At 38.8% G+C, this 23,543-nt stretch overlaps 1 protein-coding gene across 1 annotated transcript in view; it reads left to right on the top strand.

Annotated features, from left to right (window-relative positions):
• Positions 1-23,543, top strand: part of DROSHA (drosha ribonuclease III) — a 318,886-nt gene that overhangs the window by 272,665 nt on the left and 22,678 nt on the right. Inside the window, exons 27-30 of the mRNA XM_033934987.1 lie at positions 1,458-1,599; positions 3,200-3,282; positions 3,398-3,501; positions 18,189-18,281. Coding sequence (XP_033790878.1) covers positions 1,458-1,599; positions 3,200-3,282; positions 3,398-3,501; positions 18,189-18,281 — 422 coding nt within the window. The remainder of the gene's footprint in view (positions 1-1,457; positions 1,600-3,199; positions 3,283-3,397; positions 3,502-18,188; positions 18,282-23,543) is intronic.

The following is a 23,543-nucleotide window of genomic DNA, read 5'->3' as shown; positions in this document are numbered from 1 at the left end:
ATCCAATAAATGCAAAGATAATAAATACAAAAGAAAAAGATAAGAATTAAGCTGCAGACTTAAAAGTAACCCCCCCCCAAAAAAAAAAAAAAAACTGCCATATCCCTCCACCCTCCATCCCTCCAACTTCTCTGTTGCTCCCTTCCCAAATTAGTCTATATCCCACAAATGTTAGAAATATTTTGTCTAAATTTCACTTCCTAGATCACCTTCCAATTTGCTAGTTCTGGTTGGCCATACAAGGGACTACAATGCTCTATGACAGGGGTTCCCAAACCTGGTCCTGGAGGCACCCCAGCTAGTTGGGTTTTCAGGATATCCACAATGAATATACATGAGAGAGATTTGCATGCAATTTAGGTAGTGCATGCAAATCTCTGTCATGAATATTCATTGTGGATATCCTGAAAACCCGACTAGTTGGGGTGCCTCCAGGACCAGGTTTGGGAACCACTACTCTGTCTGTCAGGAATGATTAATCATGTTTGCAATTGACTGATCAAGGAAAACATCCATTTTACTCCTACAGTCATTCCCTTTAATAGAATACTTGTGTCCAAAAGTACAGCTACTTTAATTGCAGGTGGCAGCCTTCAAAATTTTTCTTTTTTCTCACTAATCTTTTTAATTATCTCAACTCCTCTGGAAACCATGGTAAGGTCTTTCTCTCTAACATAAATGGCCTTAGTAGCCTTGAATCAATCACTCTTAATTCTTTATTTCACAACTCCAAAACATCTCACAAAGTAAGCCATCAACTTTTACCAAACCCTTCTGAAAAACCTGCAAATCCATTTTCTTAAGATCTCCATTTTCCTTCCTTTTAATTCTTCCACTGTCTACAGTTTTGATCTATATAACATCAATTAAAAAAAAATGAACAGTCCAGAGCTCTATCAAAGTCTGAATGCAACTTGTTATAAACTCGTTAAAATCACCTTGCAAGGACTAAATACTAAGGGCTCCTTTTACGAAGGCGCGTTAGGGCCTTAACGCGCGGAATAGCACACGCTAGCCACTACCGCCTCCTCTTGAGCAGGCGGTAGTTTTTCGGCTAGTGCTAAAAACGCTAGTGCACCTTCGTAAAAGAAGCCCTAAATCTCACTCCCCCCAACAACATACATATCGCCTTACTAGCAATCTCTTCAGTTCCTAAATCCATCATGGTCTTCAAAGAATTCTCTGGTGATGCTAGAACATTAGTTAAATGTCCTAAATTAATGTCCACCGGTACTTGGATAATGTAGTACCAACAAGAGTTTCTGATTTTTGGAAGGAAGACATGGGGGCATTTGGTATCTAGTAAATCAATAAAATCACTGAATTAATAAACTTTAAAAGTCAGTGACACAAACAGCAGTTCTATTTCTTTTATTATTTTTTTTTTACCATAAAATTAGAATCAGAGTGGGTGCTGATGCTAGGTTCCTCTTTTGTCCCCTTTGTCCCCTTTGTAGCTGCTGCGCAGTTCTTTAGTGAACAACAGGACACAGGCCAAAGTGGCAGAAGAACTAGGAATGCACGAATTTGCCATCACCAATGACAAAACCAAGAGACATGTTTCATTGCGCACCAAGACTTTGGCTGATCTCTTGGAATGTGAGTCCATAACCTTTTTTTTTTTTTTTTTTTTTTTGCATCTATGAACTTAAAGATAATATACAAATTTAAAGCAGATACATAGTCCCTAGCTTATTAATTATGGCTCCTACTTACTAACTTGCATTAGATGTTTAACACAGCTTTTAACATAAATTAATGGCACAGAACCATGTTACACAATGTAGCTAACTGTTCCTCACCACCATCGTCATCAGACCAGTCCAGACACATGGATGGAGGCAGAGAAAATACTGATGCCATGCCATATAAGGTGCCCATGCAGACCCAGCACTCCAATATTCTCTGCCTCCAGCAGGTGATGGTAAAACATTCCTTTACATAGAAAGTTTGGTTGTGAGCCTGGGTTGAGACCCCAGGCGTAGGCAGGGGAAACCTCCGTTCATTGTCCCTCAGGTTATGATAGTTGGACGGTACTAGTGCTCTACCTAATTTAATTTAGAAATCTGGTCTGGGGGAGGGGCTGCTGTGGGGGCAAATTCTATTGGACCAGGTCAGACAGGCAGTGCTTAGGGGAGGTGTCAGTTTCAACTTGGAGTTCCTATGGCCAGGAATCCCACCAAGGAATGCTGTTGCTTCTCTTACTTAAATAACAGAGGATGTGGTGGTATAGGACACTGGTGCTTTCTCCACAGAGGTGGTGAGGGCCTTGGGAGAGAATGATGGCCATTTTATTTTCCATTTGCTCCAAGGGGATCAGGCAGAGGACCCTCTGCTGTAATCTTCTGCTTCAAAAGAGAAAGACTCATCGGTCCTGGGATTCTCTTAAGTGACAGGGAGCTCTGTTCCTAGGATAGTGGAGAGGCAAGAAATTCATTTTCACTGGCCTTTTTCATTGTCTCTGTTGGGGGTAGGAGGAATGATGCCCTCTAATCTCAGGCTGTTGTGGTGACTTCTATTAGAGCTTTTCCTCCTCCTCTTCATCTCCAGAAGCTCCTTCAAGGGCCCTTCAGTATTGGGGTTTGTCAAACTGCAGCCTTGATAAAAGTGGTGTGAAGCATGCTAGCTGAATAGGAGATGATCTTCCATGTAACTCCAATTTCTTATGTAACTTTCTCTTCATGCATTCTGTAATTAGCTGATTTTCCAGCCTTCTTTCAATGTGAACCGCCTAGAAGTCATTTGACTATGGCGGTATAGAAAAATAAAGTTGTTATTATTATTATTTGGGATTTTGATTGAGAAAGATTTATTGGAGATCCTGGAGTAGGATTAGTCCTCCTGGAAGCTGGAGGACAGTTAGTTGGGTTGGACTCTATAGGCAGTTGGGATCCCTCAGGGGATTGGGGGCGGTGTTTTGATGAAAAAAATAAATGGTCACGTTAGGTATAGTTTTAGTTAGGCCTATTTTTTAGTAATTCTCAAGCAACCAGAAACTACATTTATCCAGCATCTATCAATCCCCATGGGTGCTGGTTAATTGAGAGTCTACTGTATGTGCATTTTATTTTAGGGATTTTTAACAATGTATGTTTTAATAACACAGAATCAGTGCCATGCCTTTTATGTATAAGAGAGAATTGCTTAGTAGTAGAGATTTCTACACATGAATAAATGTACCAATGTATTTTATTTTTAGCTTTTATTGCCGCGCTATACATTGATAAGGACCTGGAGTACGTTTACACCTTCATGAATGTGTGCTTCTTTCCACGACTAAAGGTAAATGTGTGAGCTCGGAGAACAGGTATGCATTGTTTGACAGTTTTGTTATTTTAGTCCTACAGATTTATTTTTAGGCTGTTTTCTCTTTGTGCTTCTCTCTACTTTGCTGCAGGAGTTCATTTTGAATCAGGATTGGAATGACCCCAAATCTCAACTGCAGCAGTGCTGCCTGACTCTGAGGTCAGAGGGGAAGGAGCCAGACATACCTCTATACAAGTAAGGATCGAGCACCTTGTCTTCATGTGCTCACAAAACAAAGCATGTCAAAGACCCACAACATTGTTCCTTGCTACTAGTTGCTCATACCAATTTGAGAAGCAGTTCAACTCTTTGCAGATGGCGACTTGGCATGTACAGTCTTACGCTTAAACAAAATGTGTATCTAGAATACCATTGGCCTGCACAAGTATGTTCTACAGTTTTGGAAACTACTGAACTTTAAAATATTTGTCAGTTTTCCCCAGCTAACAGCCACCCAAAATGGCGCACACAGCTGTGAGTGTAGTATAAAATATACATTGAACTAAAACATATTTGTGACCCACTGAATATAAAAGTACCAAAATTTAAGTTTCAAATAACAGAGATGAAATTGAGGGACAAGTTACATTTTTGAAAATTTTGTATACTATAGGGTCAGTAGAATGAAACTATGCAATTTTTTTTCATAACTTTGATTTTTTTTTTTTTTATGTTTTACAGCCTAAAAAACTGCATGTACCAAAAGTAGGGTATATGATTTCTGGGATTAATTATTATTTTAGTTATAAGCATTTCTCAAAGATATAATTAGTCCATACCTGAGGCTGAAATTTTGCAGGATTATGCAGTTGATATCCCTCTATCTTTGATATAAATAAGTCCCATGCTCTACTTTTGGTACCTTTTCGCTCAGATGATCATATTTTATTACAGAATGAAAATAAACCAACTAGAAATAGAAGAAGAGCCAAAACAGAACAAATAGAAAAGATTCTTAGAACTTTCAAAACTTACCGTGCCAGCTAATGCAAGAGTGTGTGGCGCAGTGGTTGGAGCTACAGCTTCAGCACCATGGGGTTGTGGGTTCAAACCCCACTCTGCTCCTTGTGACCCTGGGCAAGTCACTCAGTCCTCCATAGCCTCAGGTATATTAGATAGATTGTGAGCCCACCGGGACAGATAGGGAAAATGCTTGAGTACCTGATTGTAAAACTGCTTAGATAATCTTGATAAGCGGTATAAAAAAAACCTAATAAACTTGAAACTTAATGCTAATACATTTTCTGTTACATAAACACAGGAGTCTATACATTAGGTGATCAGTCCATGCTTGTGAATTGTTGCAGAAGGGTGTCAATCACATCTTTCAGCTTCTCCTTCACCAGTATAGTGCCCTCTCCATTTTTTCCTTCTGCAAGTGAACTGAGAAGTTGTATTCTGATTTGCTTTGTTCATTTTTTATAATTTTGGGGTATTTTTTTCTTCCATTTCAGGAGGCCTTGTTGTCAAGAAGACCCCATTTTGGGGGCTACTTTGCCTGGGAGAGGGCACAGACTCTGCAAGGCTGGCTGCAGCTCACAGGTGTACCTGTTGAGCCAATCTGCTTTGAGCTTCTTCAATGTTCAGGGTCCATTCCCCTGGGAGCCAGCTCTAAGCACAGGCTGTGGGGCCCCTGTGTGAATCCCTTTGGGTTTCAGGGAGTAGGCTGCATTTTAATCTCCCCCTGTCATACCGTGAGGATCTGTGGGGGTGGAGTCCTCAGTCAGTATCTGTCCAACTGGCAGCCCGAAGATCTTCAGTTGTGGACTTTCCTACAATGGTTTAAGGCAGAAAATCCTCCTCATTCAGTCAGGCTGCAGCAAAGCTGACATAGGCAGACTCACCGGCAAAGCATGGTGAGTGCAGCTCATTATTCCCTATGGGGGAGGGGGTGTCAGAAAAAGTTAATTATACATATCTGGGACCAGAGCTAGGATCCCCCTATTCCAAAACATTTTTCCTTTAACTTTTTTTTACCTTCAGGCTAGCCCCCCTAAGTTGTTTTTGGTGCAAATTCACTGATAATGGCCATCTTAGATTTTTCTAAACCCTCCATTTGCCTCAAAACCCCTCGATTTGTCTCATAATCAACTAGGATAGACTCCTTAGGCTGTTCTGCCCCTATATTATACCGTTTTTTGCTAGATGGTAAGCCGAGGAGCATCTATGTACCTTATGCCACAGGGCACATGAGGGAGGGACGAGAGCCTCAGACTTAGCTTCCTTTGAGTCCTCTAGGTCTGGAGAACTGTAGGAGGTCTAAGTGGTAGGGAGAAAATCCCTTCTGGAGACCACAAACAATGGAGGTATGAAAAGCAAGTGTGTAGGTGCTGCAGAGCCCAAGAGAAGCCAGTCTGAGATCCTGCAGAGGTCTGTGGGACCACCCATGCAAAGATTTACCCCAGAGTTTGTAAATCTTCTGTGTAAAGCTTATTTGATGGGTCCAGGATGCGCTGTGCTACTTGAGGGCATGCTAGCAGTGATCCAAGGAGAGAGCCTTCTTCCGGAGGTTCCCTGCCATGAAATCTGGCTCCCAGCTTAAATAACCAAGCGGAACAAGACTGGGAGGATTGGAGGTCAGACTCCATACTTTTATTGTCACAGGAATCAGCTGCTTTCCTGGAGGATTTCAGTTCCCTGTCAGGGACTGAGAGTCAAGAGGCAATAGTTGCTCATGTCTAGGGAGAGGATCCATCGATGTGGTAGCTTTTCAAGTCGTCCACCGTTCCACATGTTATTACAGATGCACTAATGGAGTTGAAGTTGGAGCCCCAATAGCCATCCACCTCACAGTGCATAGTCACGAGCTGCACAATTGCTCAGACCACCTTTTTTCCATGCATCCGATCAATCGCCAAATTTCTTGAGCCCAAATCGATTAATATTCTGATACATTCACTGATTATAGCTAAAATGGATTACTGCAACTCACTACTACTTAACATCTCCCAAAAAGAAAAAAGAAGACTTCAACTTATCCAAAATACAGCTATTAGACTAATATATAATGCCAAGAAATATGACCACATCACGCCATTATTGATCGATTCTCACTGGCTCTCTATCAATCATCGCATCCTTTTTAAGCTCATGCTGCTAATATTTAAAACCCTAACCTATAATGAACCTCAATTCATAGTCAGAATGTTAATACCCCATAAGACAATACGTCCACTCAGGTCATCCTTCCAAAATCTCTTATCTATACCCTCTTTGAAAATAGTAGGCACGAGAAGATCCGATATGTTCTCTGTAATGGGCCCCCAATGGTGGAATTCATTACCACATTATATTAAAAATGAAAAAGACCTCTCCTCCTTTAAAAAATCATTAAAATCTTAAATTTTAAAGATGCTTATAATACTTGAACTTTAGATTTGCTTAATATTTTTAAATTTTAACTATCCCATTTCCTTTTGTTCTGTTCCTTTTTTGTTTTTCTTCTAAATAGAATTGTAACTTTTCCCCCACCTTCCTCCCAACTCAAGTTTGTCTTGTCTCTAAGAATTTTGTCATTTGGTTTGTCCTTTTTGTAATTCTCACTTTTCTTTTAATAATTTTGTACATCGCTTAGCAAACCGATTAAGCGATCCATCAAATTCTAATAAACTTGTAACTTGTATCACCTTGCTGGTCACTGAGCAATGGCAGACTCTGGAAGGCTATTTAGTAAAGGCTTAGATGATCTTATGGCCAGCAATGCAGATCACTGCACAGAGTCTTTACCAGACAGCAGACCTCACCAACATGCAGGGGGAGGCAGAGGTAATTTTTATTCCTCACAACATTCCTGCCAATACTACTCAGGTTCCTCCACATAGAGATCTTATCAGGGATCCAGCCAGAGATTTGCTAATTCTAGACACCAGCAACCCTCAGGGTCTCATGTCAGCATAATCTCCAAGAAATCACAATGATGCCAAATCAGCAGTTGCACCCCTGTACATTGGCGGGAGGCTGTCAGTGTTTTGGAGGGAGTGGGAGAAAATTTCCTCAGATCCTGGGTTCTAGATCATATTTGAGAGGGTCACAAGATCAAGTTCTATTGCCTTCTTTCAGATCTCTTCATCAACTCTCCAGTCAGAAGGCCGGATGGAAAAGAGGTAAGAGTCCGAGCAATGGTTCAATCAAATCCCTAAATGTGGCGCTGAAAGTACTGTGCTTTCACATGGAGACAGTTTGATCAGTCATTGTGGCAGTGACACTGGGGAAATTCCTAGCCTTCCTAGATCTGACGGAGGCATATCTTCATATTCACATTTTCTCAGACCACAAGAAATATTTGAGATTCCCTGTCACTTTATGTTAATGCTTGTTGCACACAACAGGTTGGCTCATTGATACACCTATGTTGCAAGTTCATGCTAATTATTGTTCCTTGTTATGAGTTACGGAGCCAAACAGAAATGTTTGTGGGGAAGCTCCTCGTGCCCCTCCTTCTCTTTTCTTCTGTTACAGTGGAGATTGATTGCATTGGTACAAACTGACGAGGGCACTATACTCCACTGGTGAAGGAGGATGAACTGAAAGATGTGACTGACACCCTTCTGCAACAGTTTGCAAGCATGGATTGATCACCTAACGTACAGGCTTCTGTGTATATTAGCAGAAAAAAGAGTATCCAGGTAAGAACCTAATCTTTCAATACCAAACAGTAGAGTCCATAGAGGGATGTCAGTAGTATACCTTAAAATCCTTTTTTTGATATAGCCTTTAATCTATAACCCTGCTCCCCATTGCCCACCATCCCAGCCAGCAGATTAACTGTATCCATGACATCTTCTTTGTCTGTTTAGATCAGTGTTTTTCAACCTTTTTTGGGCAAAGGCACACTTGTTTCATGAAAAAAATCACGAGGCACACCACCATTAGAAAATGTTAAAAAATTTAACTCTCTGCCTATATTGACTATATATAAAGTAATTCTCTTGAATAGGAATCAAATAAACACAAAGAAAGTATTTTATAATTACTTTATTACGAAATAAAAATTATAAAATACTTTATTCAGTGCGAAACCTGGGCCTGTTTGGCTGAACACAAAGCTGATATTCTGGCTGGAATCGAAGAAAGACACACACGTAGCTCTTCGTCAACAGCTCTCAGTCTCTCTCTGTATTTGGTTTTTATAGCATACAAAAATAGACAAATATACCCTCCATCCTTTTTAATTAAACCACAATAGCAGTTTTTAGCGCAGGGAGCTGCGCTGAATGTCCAGCGCTGCTCTTGACGCTCATAGGCTCCCTGCGCTAAAAACCACTATTGCAGTTTAGTAAAAGGTGACCATATTGTAAAATATAGACAGCAGATATAAATTCAGAACTGTGCATAGTAAGTGAAGGGAAGTTTTCATCTCTGGGAATTTACCCAGTTAACTATTAAGTTATTTGGGCAAATTCCTTTGAAAACTGTGGTAATATTGCCTCCACTTTGCTAAATTTAAAATAAAATCATTTTTCCTACCTTGTCTGGTGATTTCTGGTTGCACTTTCTTCTTCTGACTGTGCATCCAATCTTTCTTCCCTTCTATCAGCCTGTATGCTTTCTCTCCTCCACACCTCATTCCCTCCCCCAACTTTTTCTTCCTCTCTCCCTGACCTTTCTTTCTTTTTTTCTATTTCTCTTCTTTCCTTCTGTTTCCCTGCCTGCCCCCTTTCTTTCTTTCTCCCTGCCGTTCCCCAAGCCACTGCCACTGCCGCTGCCATCGGGGAACAGGACCCACCAATGGATAACAGGCCCCAAAGCCGACGCCGACGCATGCTCTCCCTGACGTCAATTCTGCAATCGGAGAGGAAGTTCCGCCCAGCCAGGCAGCGATTGGCTGGCCCGAACTTCCTCTCCGACTGCAGAATTGACGTCGGGGAGAAGAAGACTTATCGGCTCGATAGATTAGATCGCCAAGACAAAGTGAGTCCTGGGTGATCGACTCACTTTGCCTTGGCGAGCTACTGGCGCCCCTGCCTCGGGCCCCCTGTCAGCTCCGGGCCCGGCGGCCCTGCGGCACACCAGGCAACATCTCGTGGCACACTAGTGTGCCGCGGAACAGCGGTTGAAAAACACTGGTTTAGATTGTAAGCTCTTTCGAGCAGGGACTCTGTATAGCACTGCCTATATCTGGTAGCGCTATAGAAATAATTAATAGTGGGGGCGTGGCTTGGACGCGCATGAGGAAGGTCGGCTAATAAGTGAGCTCCAGAGAAAAGACCTTGAAAGTCCGGAAAAAGTCAAAAAGATTTAAAATTGGATAAAAAAAAAGTGCTTAGACTAAATAAAGAAGATAAGATAAAAGGATGGCAACAGGAAAACAAAACAAGAATGACTTTGCGATGTCTGGAAGCAGTAAGAGAGCAAAACCGGAACAGGAGTCAGGCTTAAAGATGGCAGATGTAGAAGTAATAAAAGAACTGAAAGAAATAAAAGAAATGTTATCAATTTTAACTAAAAAAGTAACGAATATATCGGAGGAAGTTTCCACATTAAACAAAAAAATGGATCTCCTGGAATTAAAATCTAATAACCTAGAAGAAAGAATGATGATTGTAGAAGAAGAAGCATGCTGCAGTCGAGCAGATAGGAAAAAAATAGATCTACTTACTAAAGAAATTGAAGATTATTCGAACCGAGAAAGAAGAAGTAATGTCCGTTTGATTGGATTACCAGAAGGAGCAGAGAAGGGAAATCCGGTAGCCTTTATTGAAAATCTGCTTCCCAAACTACTTCCGATAAAAACAAACTATCCCATAGAGGTAGAAAGGGCACATAGAGTGCCTATGAAAAAAGGAGAAAATCAACATCTGCCAAGGCCATTTATATTCAAACTATTGCGCCACCAACAGGTCTTAGAAATACTTCAGCTAGCAAAACAAAATAAAGGACTTAAATATCAAGATGTTTACATCCATTTTGTTCCTGACTTCGCTAAAAACACAGCAATAAAAAGAAAAAAGCTGTTGGAATTGAGACCAAAGCTAAGAGAATTGGGAGCAAAATTTGGTTTAATGTATCCTGCAAACATGAAGGTTACCATCGGAAACAAAACTTTAACATTTGATGATGCAGAGAAACTAGAAAGATTTATTCAAACTCAAGAAGTGCCTATGTCATCCTAATTTGATTAATATGTCTTTAAATATATTGATTAGAAATGATGAAAATTGAATTATATTAACATATATTGATTATATAGCATATATTGATTATATAGCAAAAAAAAAAAAAAAAAATGAATGATTTTATTTTATTTTATTTTAAAGGAAAAGATTTCTGTGTTTTAAAATACAACGATTTAGAATGCTTAGATTAACTTCAAATGTATTCTTTTCTAACGTCTCTCTTACAGTAGAACTAGAATGTAATAAACATTCTAAAATGCAAATGAAATTTATTAAAAGGCTTAAATACAATTTATATAATAGAGAGTTAACAAAATAGATGTTATAATATATGATATGAAAAGAAAGAAAATAGACAGGAAATTGAACGATTTAATATAAAAAATATTTAATTATATTTAAAAGACTATTCTGTAAATTGATTTCTGATAAAATAGAATGATGAAATATGGGGGAAAAAAAAAAAAAAATGAATGAGGGGAGTGGTTCTTCGTGTGGGATTTCTCTCTTCTGGGGGGGGTTGCTGCGGAATTACACACCGCAAATAAGAAAAGGTTTGTTGGATTTGTTTTCCCTCTACTCTCTCTCAAAAGTTTTAAAACTTAAAAACTCAGAATCCCGAAAGTCTGTGCGAAAAGGAAACAGGAAATGGATTTTTTCTACATACACCGGAACATAATATGAACTTACTCCATAAAATACAAGAAGAAAAAGAAGGAAAAGGATATTAGAACTTGAACTACAAGAAAAGGGAAACTTGTAAAGACCTATTTAAACTGTTCTCCTTCAAGGGAAAAAAAGAAGAAAGAAGATAAGGACAGTAAAGGAAAGAAAAGGAAAAAGAGAAGAGAGAGGAAGAGAGATAGACAAAAAGAGAAAAATACATAATAGCTGGTGTGTGGTTTCGTGGTGATCTCTCGTAGGGGGGAGGAATCTTTGCTCGTGGAATCACTTTTCACATAACATTATACTCCCATATTAATAATATCACGATGATAAAGTAAAAGATGAAAAAAAAAAAAAAAACAGGGAAAAAAAAAAAAGGGGGAAACGTTTTAAAGTTTTAGAATATAAGTAAAGATAAACAATATCTGTCTGTGATTTCATTAATGCTTTCAGTTTCTGCCAAAACCAAGCAGCTAATTTTGGTCGCAGATTCAATTGAGGCATAAATCAAAGATCTTTGCTTGGACTCTAACCATCGGCTTGCACTACTGGATGCAAAGAAACACATTAAAAAGGCTGTAAAACCAGAGACAAAGCTGCAAGTAAAGATAAACAATATATATTTATTTGTTTTTACAATAAACAATTTATATTTAACAGGGGAAAAAAAAAAAAAAAGAAATATATATATAATAATAAAAAGATATTAAAGATTTAATAATATTGAATATAAAAATTTTGATATATTAAGAAATATATATGAAATTTATTTAGTTAATTCATGATTACTAAAATATATGAATTATTACTTACATTTTAATATAATTTTAATATGTAAATTGAATATTGACTTAAATTGAATATTGAAAGTTTTAAGGTCTTGGAGTGTGTTATTGCTGATCTTGATATGCGTGAGGCCAAGTGTACACAACTTTTGTTAATTGGGGAGGGATGGGAGGGGGATGAGAAAAGGGGAATGGAATTAGATATAAGTAAGGAATTGATAATAAGAAAAGGAATAAATATTAAACATGTGTGGATGTCTGATCTAAACTTTTATTATAGAGTTCTAATTCAAACATTACTTATTAATTTAGATGGCTCTTAAAATTTATTCTCTTAATGTCAATGGTCTTAACCATCCAATCAAAAGAAAGAGAATACTGAATTTTCTTCATAAGCAAAACGCTGACATATATTTCATACAAGAGACCCATCTGACAGGACTTGAATCTAATAAACTAATAGGGGGTTGGGTGTCCAAATGTTTTTTTGCACCTGCTATTGGTAAAAAAGCGGGAGTAGCTATTCTCATAAATAAGAAATTCATAGCAGATTTCAAATTAATAAAATTTGATCCACTAGGAAGATGGGTACATATTAAAATGAATCTGAGAAATACAACCCTGGATTTATTTAATTTATATGCTCCTAATTCAAATCAAATGGAGTTTTTCAAAAATATTCAACAGATATTACTACCACTGGCTGCTTCTAATTTAATAGTAGCTGGAGATTTCAATGCTGTAATGGATCCTATTTTGGATAAAAAACCAAGTAAAATTATGAAATCATTAGGATTAGACAATTTGATACAATCTTGTGATTTAGTTGATATATGGCGTATCCTTCATTTTAATGATCAGGAATATTCTTTTTGTTCTCAGGTCCATAAATCCTTTTCAAGAATTGATTATATATTTGTTTCTAATAATATTGCACAAAGAGTGATAAAAGCAATTATTGATCCTATAATTATTTCAGATCATGCTGGTGTGTGGGTTGATCTGCAGGATGATATATCAGTTTTTTCTAAACCAATTTGGAGATTTGATAATGCTTTGCTTGCAGACATGAACTTTATAGAAGATATTAAAGTAAAAATGGATGAATTTTTTCAAATTAATAATTCAGACAACATAAATATTGAAATTTTATGGGATGCTTATAAAGCAACAATGAGAGGAAATATTATATCATATTCCGCATATAAGAAAAAACAACTTAAAAAACAATTTATAGAATTGGAGCAAGAAATTAAATTACTAGAACATAAATTAATTATAAAATGGGAACATGATACATTACAGAAATTATTAAAAACAAAAGTTAAATATAATGAGATTTCTTCTCAATTTGTAAGAAAAGATATGTTCTATAGACAAGTACAGTATTATGGAAATTCAAATAAGGCTGGAAGATTGTTAGCAAATTTTATTAAAGCAAAAAAAAAGAAAAACTAAAATAATTGCAATTAAAGATAAGCAGGGCAATACACACACCAACATTGAAGAAATTATAAAACAATTTCTTGATTTTTATAAGGATTTATATACTTCTAATACTTATGAAAATAAAGAACAAGATGGTTTAGAGTTTTTAAAGTCATTTATTGGACCAAATGTTCCGGATCATATAAAAAGAAGCTTAGAAGAACATATATCTTTAAAATAAATAGAATCAGCATTGAAGGCTCTTAGAGTTGGATCCGCTCCAGGTGGAGATGGATATACTGTTGAATATTATAAAACATTTCAAAATACTTTATTACCTTATCTATTAAATTTATACCAATATCAAATGAATAATGGAAATATATCAGGAACTATGGCTGATTCTGTTATAATTGTCTTGCCAAAACCAAACAGGGATCCGACATTGATAACAAACTATAGGCCTATATCTTTGATGAATGTAGATGCTAAATTAATTGCTAAAGTGCTAGCTATAAGGCTAGCAAAAGCTCTTCCTTTTATCATTGATGTACATCAAACAGGATTTGTTGCTAAAAGACACTCTTCACATAACACTAGATTAGCATTTCATTCTTTAAATTTAGCAAAAAATTTGAATGATCCAGCTTTTCTAATATCATTAGATGCAGAAAAAGCATTTGATAGAGTAGAATGGAAGTTTATGTATCAAGCTCTAGAATGGTTTGGTGTAGGACCTGGTTTTATTAAAATGATTCAAACATTATATAGCTCCCCTGGAGCAAGATTATATATAAACAATAACTTATCTGATAAATTTAACTTGCTAAGGGGAGTTAGACAAGGTTGTCCTTTATCTCCCTTACTTTTTGATATCGTTCTGGAACCCTTATTAATTGCAATAAATCAAACTAAGGGAATAAAGGGAATCACATTTTCTAATTGGGAATTTAAATTATCTGCGTATGCAGATGATATTTTATTATATTTAAGAGAACCAGAAGACACCATTCCAGATCTACTTAACTTAATAGAAAAGTTTGGAAAGTTTTCTGGATATAAAATCAATTGGGAAAAATCTGAAGTTCTTCCAATTAATATCCATTGTACCAAAGGATTATTTGATTCATATTCATTTAAATGGAAAGAGGAAGGACTAAAATATTTAGGTATTCTTATAAAAAATACAATTGATGACACAGTAAAAGAGAATGAAAAACTTTTATTAAAGAAAATAACAGAAATGTGCGAGCAATGGAATCCTTTACATCTTTCTTGGTGGGGAAGAGTTCAAACAATTAAAATGATGATTTTACCTGTGGTTTGTTATCAAATGAGTATGATCCCAATATTTTTTCAGGGGTCATTTTATAAAAAGTTAAACAGTATACTAACAAAATTTGTTTGGTTTGGGAAAAGACCCAGAATCGCTTTAGCATCATTACAAAAAACAATTAAGGAGGGAGGGGTAAATTTTCCAAATTTCTATAGGTACCATCAAGCCTATATTTTAAGACAGGGTATGTATTGGATCCTCCCAGATCTCATGGAAAATGTACCTGATTGGTTATATTTAGAATGGCGCCTCATGTTCCCTTTACATCCAGAACATTTCATTAGTATAACAATGCCCAGGAGTTATAAAGATCATAGAATTCTAATAGATACATGGAAAACATTAAGATTTATAAGCAATTTATCAACAAATCCATTGGCTAAATCTTTAAATCAATCTATTTGGGTAAACTCCAGGATCAAAATTGGTGGATTTAAAATAGTATGGAAACAATGGATAATAGCAGGTATACGTACTTTAAAAGATGTAATAATAAATGGATCACTGCTTAGTTTTTCACAATTGCAACAAAAATTTGGATTAGAAAAAACACAATATTTTAAATGGATGCAATTGAAGCAGGCTATTCAGGAAGGGTTCCCTGAATGGAAGAATCTTAATAATCAATATAGTTTGCCAATCCTTTGTTTTCAAGCAGATTTTCTAGGACACCAAGCTGCAAAATGGTATAAGATTATATATGAATTTTCAAACAAAAAAAAGAGAACAGGACTTAGGGACATTTGGAGTATTGAGATAGGACAGACAATTTCTGCATCTCAATGGCAAAAATTTTGGTCCTGGAGAATACATACTACAAGGTCAGCATCTATGAGTCAAACATGGATGTTTTTATTACGTAGAGTTTTATGGACCCCTACAAGATTACAGAAATTAGATAGTAGTAGATCTAATAGATGCTGGCATTGTAAGATAGAAGTGGGGACATTAGATCATTTATTATTCTTTTGTCCCTGTATTAATTCCTTTTGGAAATTAATTTGGCCCCAAATTAATAAATTATTAGAAAATCATGTTGGACTATCATATGATACAATATTATTTGGAACAACAATGAGAACACAGAGTCCGATATCAGCTAACAATAATAAACTTTTATTAATTCTAACAGGGGTCGCCATTCAGCAAATTACTCAGAATTGGAAAGATTACACTAAATTAAATTACACTTTCTGGTGGAATTCAATTTGTCATATATATAAAATGGAAAAAGTAATGGCATTACAACAAGGTTATATTAAAAAATTTAATAAAATATGGGGACCATTGACAAATTATTCTACTGATCAGATATCATAACACATGTATAGAACATATAGAGGGGGTAGGGAAGGGAAAAATATTGTAATAATAATATGATATAAAATTTTGATAAAGGGTTTCTTTAATTTACAATGTAAGAACATTTATTGATAATTTCAAGTGTTTCTTCATAATTGAATGTAATACATGTATTTCACTTGATGTAAGAATTTAAAAAAGAATAAAAATTATTTACAAAAAAAAAAAAAGAAATAATTAATAGTAGTAGTAATAAAATCCATGATCACACAAAGCACCCCAGTATTCACAAGGATTGCACATCCCCATGTTCGTACTTAACAGAAACAGCATAAAATAGGTTTAGAACAGGGATTCTGAATCCAGTCCTGGAGACACACTTAGCCAATCAGATTTTCAGGATAACCACAATGAATGTACATGAGATAGATTTGCATACAATGGTGTTAGCATTTGCAAATCTTTCCCATGCATATTCATTGTGGATATCCTGAAATCCTGACTTACGAGGTGTGTCCCCAGGATGGGCTGAGAACCCCTGGTTTAGAGCAAGGCCCTTGGTGGGTAACTATGTGTTGTAACTATAACAAAACAAGAAACATATTTATTTATTTAAAAATTTATATACCGCCTAAAAACTATGTGGTTTACAAAATTACATGCATACATATTAAAAATAATAAAACATGTTTCGACAGAACAAACACAATAAAAATATTAACTAACAGTATCATTATTAAAACCTTGTTTCAAATTCATCCAAGATGGAAAGACAAAATCCTATAAAAACATTTACAGGACGGTAAGGCTTCAGCAGCAAATAGCATTAGCACTTGAAGGCATTAACAAATAATTATATTTTCAATATTTTCTTAAAATTCAGTCTCCCATCACAAAATCGCTGAATACCAGGCAGCGCATTCCAAAGCTTGGCACCTGCTAAAGACAGTATAGTAGTAAAAATAAAAATACTACTATGGAGCAGTGTTGCAACTAGTTTTCTGATGCAGTAGTTATTTCTTTTCTATTGTTTTTTTTAAATGTTAGTGAAAGAAATGCCTGAATGCTAATTAATAGTTTCCAAGTTTATTCCAAATTTGATATACTGGGCTCCTTTTACTAAGCTGCGTTAGTTCTTTAACATGCGGAATAGCGCGCACTAGATGCTAACGCCACCATTGAGCTGGCATTCTAGCCGCATAGCGTAGGGTTAGTGCGCGCTAATCTGATGCGTGCACTAAAAACGCTAATGCACCTTAGTAAAAGGAGCCAACTGTCTATCTACTTATACCTAGCAGAGTGCTTGTCTAGAAATCCATGCAAAAGGCTATGAGAGTGAGAGGATATATTTTTATCTGGATACAGTCCAAACAAATGTCAGGATCTTCCTACTTTATAAGATCCTACTAAAAATTATTGGGTCAACATTCAGCCACTGAGTTTAGCATTTCTTTTTAAACGCTGGCTACAGTGCTAAAAAAATATTGGATAGTGGTCAGCATTGTATATATCCTGTTAAGGCGGTCAGGATTGTGACAGGTAATTTAGGATAGATAGAATGTTATCCCAGGTAGTCCAGTCATCAGACTGATTATTACCATTGTGCACATAATTTCTGGAACAGCCCATACTCTGTTCCAGCACTATCTGCATAGTGCAGAGGTGGTCTATAAGGATATTCAGAGACACTATCAGGATAGTGCCCTTGAATATTCTGTATAGCAGGTACTCTGATAAGGTCAGATAGTACCACTGGTTACAGGAGTCTTGCTTTTTTCCTTTCCCAGCTTCCATGTCCATGCGGTGCCAGCGCATGTCAAAGAAATCTCCAGATGTATTTCACTGCATTTATAAGGCTCTGGTCTTGTCTGTCAGAAGAAATTCATGGTTGGGATTTGGGGAGAAATTAAATTTAAATCTGTCCTGTCATGCTCTAACTCATTTACTGTGTTTTTGGCAAGACACCGGTTCACAGGTTAGATAAGTGAACCCATAAAAATTGTGCTATGCCTGGAGCAGAACGTCAGTGAGTTACAACCCAATAAAAATTAGATTTTATCTCCCTGTACAATCCAGTGATGAATGCTTTGTGTGGTAAAAAAAGAACACCAGGATAACATAATGAGAGCATGTAGCAAAAGTTGTTAGCTGGTTTCTGTACTCCACCAAACTCCTGTTCTGGATCTGTGCGCTAGATCATCCCGAGATCACCTTTCTGTGTACCACAAATTTGGTGTGTTTTTGCCTCAGGACTCTTCAAACACTGGGACCTTCTCATGCTCGAACGTACACTGTTGCTGTTTATTTCAAAGGAGAGAGAATCGGCTGTGGTAAAGGTCCAAGGTATTGTGACATTTCTTATCTTTTTCCCAGTGATTTCATTATAAAGGAAGAAAAAACAAGAAGGCAACTTTTTCTTTCTTTAAATTCATACATGCATAAGTAAACCCAATATAAACTGTTGAATCAAAATTGCAAACCATTTATGTGATCAGCATCAGGTATCAACTACCTAAGGGGCCCTTTTACTAATCTGAATTAGTCACTAACGTGCCTAATGCAGTTTAAAATGGTATACTATGGGACATGTAATTTACTGCAAATACAGTGTTCTTACTTAACAGGGCAGATAACCACCTGGATAGATTTTGGCCTTAATCATAGGACTCACTGCTTTTAAAAACCATACACATTTGAGACTAGATTAGGGATTGCTTTGTCTCACTTGACATCAAGTACATAGAACAGCACAGTAATCCTTCCACCAGAAGTCTAGAAGTGTTGCAAACATTCAGCTTTTTTGGTAAGTAGGTGGAGCCTACTTTTATAACGGTCTAGGCTAGAGTATAAAAAAGCCACCTAGTTTAGGCCTGTTTTATAATGGCAGCATAATGGCAAGTCAAAACAGGTATAAGTTCCGAATTGGGCCGCTGAGCTGATCGCGGCTTAGGCAACCCGTCCCTCCACAACTATAAGGGACAAAAGATCATGGAAGGAGAGATGCCCAACCTCTCCTGCTGCGATCGCCCAAACCCTCCCCGAATGTTCCCTGGCAGGAAGGATGCCCAATCCTTCCTGCCGGCCACCCCCTAACCACTGCCGGACCGCCCAGACCACCCCTTGGGTGGAGCCTAGGCACATGGGCCAACCTAAGATTCCGGTTGGCCCTGGTGCCTAAGGCCCCTTCTATGGGCGGGGCCTTATGTGCCTGGGCCATTCAGGCCTTAGGCCCCTCCGCAGTGCATCCCACAATGCACCGGGAAAGGGCAGGCCTGCCACGATCATTGCGGGAAAGGAGGTGGGGGGAAGTTCCAGGATTCTCTAACTGGTGTTGTTTATGACAGACGCCGGTTAGAGAATCATGCGTTTAGGCGAAGGACTGACCCCTCTTTCACCTAAAAGGTTTTGTTTTGGGCATTTGGGACTGGGGAAAATTTTTGGTCGGGAATGTATTCTAAACATACACATAGTGGCGGTCTGGGCGATTAAACTGCTGAATGTACAGGTAGACCATTCTCGAGAAAAAACACATTTTGGGTATTTTTTTGAAAGTGGACATTTCCCTGATGCCTACTTTGTGCGCCTAGGGCCTTAGGCCAAAAGGGGACTTATACGTTGTTTTTGATTATGCCCATCCTAGTGTTTTGGTCCATTAATAAAGAGATGGAAAAATCTAGCTCAGCAATTCCCAAAACAATTGTCGGGGCACACCTAGTCCCATTGAATTTTCAGGATATTCATTGTGGATATCCTGAAATCCCAGTGGGATTAGGTGTGCCCTGAGGATTGGGTTGGGAATGGATAATGTAGCTGGTATTATTGATCATACAACTTCAGTTAGAAGAGCAGTGAGCAAATATGTAAACTCGATCACCAAAGGGACTTTTATGGAAAAGGCACACAGAAAAATCCAATCTAGTCATCGGCCCTTTCCTTCTCTCTACCCCTCCCCCCAAAAATAAAAAAATCTCTACTTAATCTGCAAACTAGCTATGTAAGATGTATGTTACTCCTGTAACTCCATATACAGGCAGCATATGACACTGTATGAAGACAAAATAAGTTTCTAGTGCTATTTGTCTAGTGGTCCTGAACACTAGGGTTATGCATATGAACCCGCAAGTTACTTGTAGAATGCTGTCAATCATCTTTTGAACTCCACCTCCTTCCCAGAACGCTGCTTCTGCCCTCTTTTCTATAAGCAAGTTGTTCAGAAGTGTTTCTACAGTTTTATTATTTTGGGGTATTTTTATCTATGTTTTCGGTCAGAGGCTCGGTGCCCAGAGATTTCTACTTGGAACCTCTGCCTGGAAGAAGACGCAGACTCAATGCAAAAGTCTGCTGCTAGCAGGATCAGCCCTTGGGGACACCTAGCTCACCTAGCTAGCCAGCCTGCGTTTGTATTTTGTGAGTTTGGGGGCCATCACCTGTGCATGTGCTTGCATCCCTGATTTATCAGGAGCTTGAGTGCAGGCGGTTTGGCTCCTTCCCAGCTTGGCAAGGATTAATAATGGGCTGTCTGCGAGGTCTTCTCCCCCTTCACAACATGAGATTTTCTGGAAGTTGAGACTCAGTCCAACCTCGGTCTGACTGGCAGCCCGAAGACCAAGTTCATCCTGTGAATCTGTGAGGCAGAATTCTTCTCCATTTATCCCAGCTGCATTCCTAAGCTGAATCAGGCAGGCACATGGCACAGTGAGTAAGGCTATTTATTATAGCCTATGGGGAAAATCGTAGTTTTCCTAAATTGAAATTTAAAGGTTTCTACAGCCAGAGTCAAGGTCCCCCACCTCTAAAACCCCTTTCCCTCCAATTTTTCTACTTCAAGGAAGTCCCCAAGGGCCATTTTTGATATGATTTTACTGGTGGTGGCCATCTTGGATTTTAAACTATCTTTTTTTTTTAAAGCCTTCACCTGCCTTAAAATCCCTCGATTTTACTTAAAATTAATAGGGATGGACCCCTTCAGCCTTCAAACCCCTATATCATGTCTGGGTTTTATTGGCTGGCCAGCCAAGGAACTTCCTTGTCCCATGTGCACAGAGTGCATGGGGGAGGGAGCCTTAGGATCAGCCTCCGCCGAGGACCCGCAGGAAGCTCATTCCCAGGGGAATAGACCCTTTCCAGAGCCCTCTGAAGGTGCATTGACCAAGTGCAGATGCACAGTGGCTGCAGAGCCGAGAAGGATCAGCAGGGGGTCCCTGCCAGGGTCTTCGAGACACACAGTACAAGGATTCACCCTGGATTTTGTGATCCTTGAAGTTGTTTGAGAAGGTTACAAAAAACAGTTCTCCCCCCCCCCCCCCCCAACAATATCTTATTGTAGATTATTGAGCCAGCTGGTGAGAGCCCTCAGAGTCTGGGCAGCAGTACAAAGGCTACTGGATCTTCGTGTCATAGAGCCTGTACCAGATGAAGAATTGTGCTCGGGCAGATACTCCTTATACTTCATCGTACCAAAGAAAGGATCAGATGATTGGAGGCCAATTCTGAATCTCAAGCCATTCAATGTTACACTGAAAGTGCTGCATTTCCACATTGAGACCGTTCAATCAGTCATAACGGAAGTGGCGCCAGGAGAGTTTCTTGCTTTCCTTGACTTGATGGAGGCCTGTCTCCACATTCCCATTTTTCCATCCCACAGGAGGTTTCATGTGCTGGAGCAGCATTTCCAGTTCTCAGTGCTCTCCTTTAGCCTCGCACTTTTACGAAGGTGATGGTGGTGGTGGCGGCGGTGGCAGCACACCTCCACAAGGCAGGGATCCAGTTGCACCCTTATTGGGACGATTGGCTAATCAGAGCCCTGTCCAAGGAGGAAAGTGAACTGGCAGTTTTGAGAGTGGTCCAACTCCTCCAGGACTTTGGATGGATTGTCAGTTCAAGAAGAGCCAGTTGGAACCAACCCAGCGCCTGGAATACCTGGGAATTTTGTTCGACATGGCCTTGGGCCAGGTCTTTCTTCTTAGCCATGCAGACTGAAGCTCCAGAAGCAGATTTAGGATCTGCTATAAAGTCCAAGTCCCACGGCATGACTTTATCTGCAAGTCCTGGGGTCAATGGTGGCAGTTATAGAGGTGATCTCTTGGGCAAAAGTGCACATGAGGCTTCTCCATGACTCTTTTCTCTTTCAATAGTCTCCTCAGATGGATTCGCTTTAGCAACCGCTTCCCTGGTTACTGGAAATGAAGAGCAGTCTGCAGTGGTGGCTGCAGCCGGCTGCCCTTTCAATGGGCATGCCTCTTAAATATTTTCTCCTGGAAGATTCTAATGACTGATGCCAACCTTTATGGTTTGGGGAGTCATTGAACAGACACCCAGTTCAGAGTCATTGGATACGACTCAGCAAAAGTGGTTCATAAATCTACTTGAACTCGGAGCCATTTGACTAGTGCTTCAGGCACTAGAGAAGTCAATGGAAGGCAAGGCAGTCATAGTCTTCTAAGACAATGTGATATCGGTGGCCTATGTCATAGTAACATAGTAAATGATGGCAGATAAAGACCTGAACAGTCCATCTAGTCTGTCCATAAGTTATACTCATTAAAAAATACATGATCAGATTAACTTGTCTCTTCTTTCATATTTCTGGGCCGTAGACTATAAAGTCTGGAGGCATCAGAGGCACTCTGTTACACTTAGTAGCTCAACTCCTCTATTGATGGGCAGAAGCTCATTTGCAGGCCCTCTTGGCTGCGCACATAGCGGGAGTGGAAAATGTGCAGACCAACTTTCTCATTCGGCTGACTCTTGAGCTGAGTAAATGGTCTCTTTCCCCCCAGGCATCCACCTCCATAGTTCAGTGGTGGGAGCATCCACAGAAGGCCTTGGCTATAAATACAAAGGTGGATCACTTTTTCAACTGAAGATACGAGCCCAGAAGTGTGGGGTTAGACCAACCGTGGGCGGAGAAAGGGTTCTTGTACATGTTTCCCCGTGGCCCCTGCTAGGGTGAATCATCTGCAGGATTGGTAGTCCTAGTGGCACCTGATTGGCCCTGCAGACCATGTTATGCAGATCTAGTTCACCTCTAGAGGGACAGAGGCCTCAGAGTGCCAGTCCAAGTAAATCTTCTCACTCAGGGAGTGGTCCCTATCAAGAATCCGGAACACTTTGGGATTACAGCTTGGCTCTTGAATGGGCAGTCCTGACGAGCAAAGATTACTTAGACATGGTCGTTTCAACTCTGCTTAGAGCTAAGAAGCCATCGACAGTAGCAGCCTATGCCAAGACCTGGAAGCACTGGTGTGCTGTGGATGATGTAGAGCAGTGTTTCTCAACTCAGTCCTGGGGTACCTCCATTCCAGTCAGGTTTTCAGGATATCCACATTGAATTTGCATAAACTAGATTTGCATACCCTGCCTCCATCATATGCAAATTTCTTTCATGCATATTCATTGTGGATATCTTGAAAACCTGACTGGAAAGGGGGTACTCCAGGACCAAGCTGATGTAGAGCCCTTGGTAGTGCTGGACTTTTTGCAAGAGGGTCCTCAGAAGGGTCTGTAAGTTGAATCACTAAAAGTGCAGATAGCAGGCCTTTAAACTCGGGGTGGGGGGGGGAGAAGCTTTCTAGCACTCATTCAGATGTCACCCGGTTCATTAAA

This window comes from Geotrypetes seraphini, chromosome 2 (assembly GCF_902459505.1).
Source record: "Geotrypetes seraphini chromosome 2, aGeoSer1.1, whole genome shotgun sequence".
Taxonomy (NCBI): Eukaryota; Metazoa; Chordata; class Amphibia; order Gymnophiona; family Dermophiidae; genus Geotrypetes; species Geotrypetes seraphini.
This window is presented reverse-complemented; position numbering and strand designations above follow the sequence as displayed.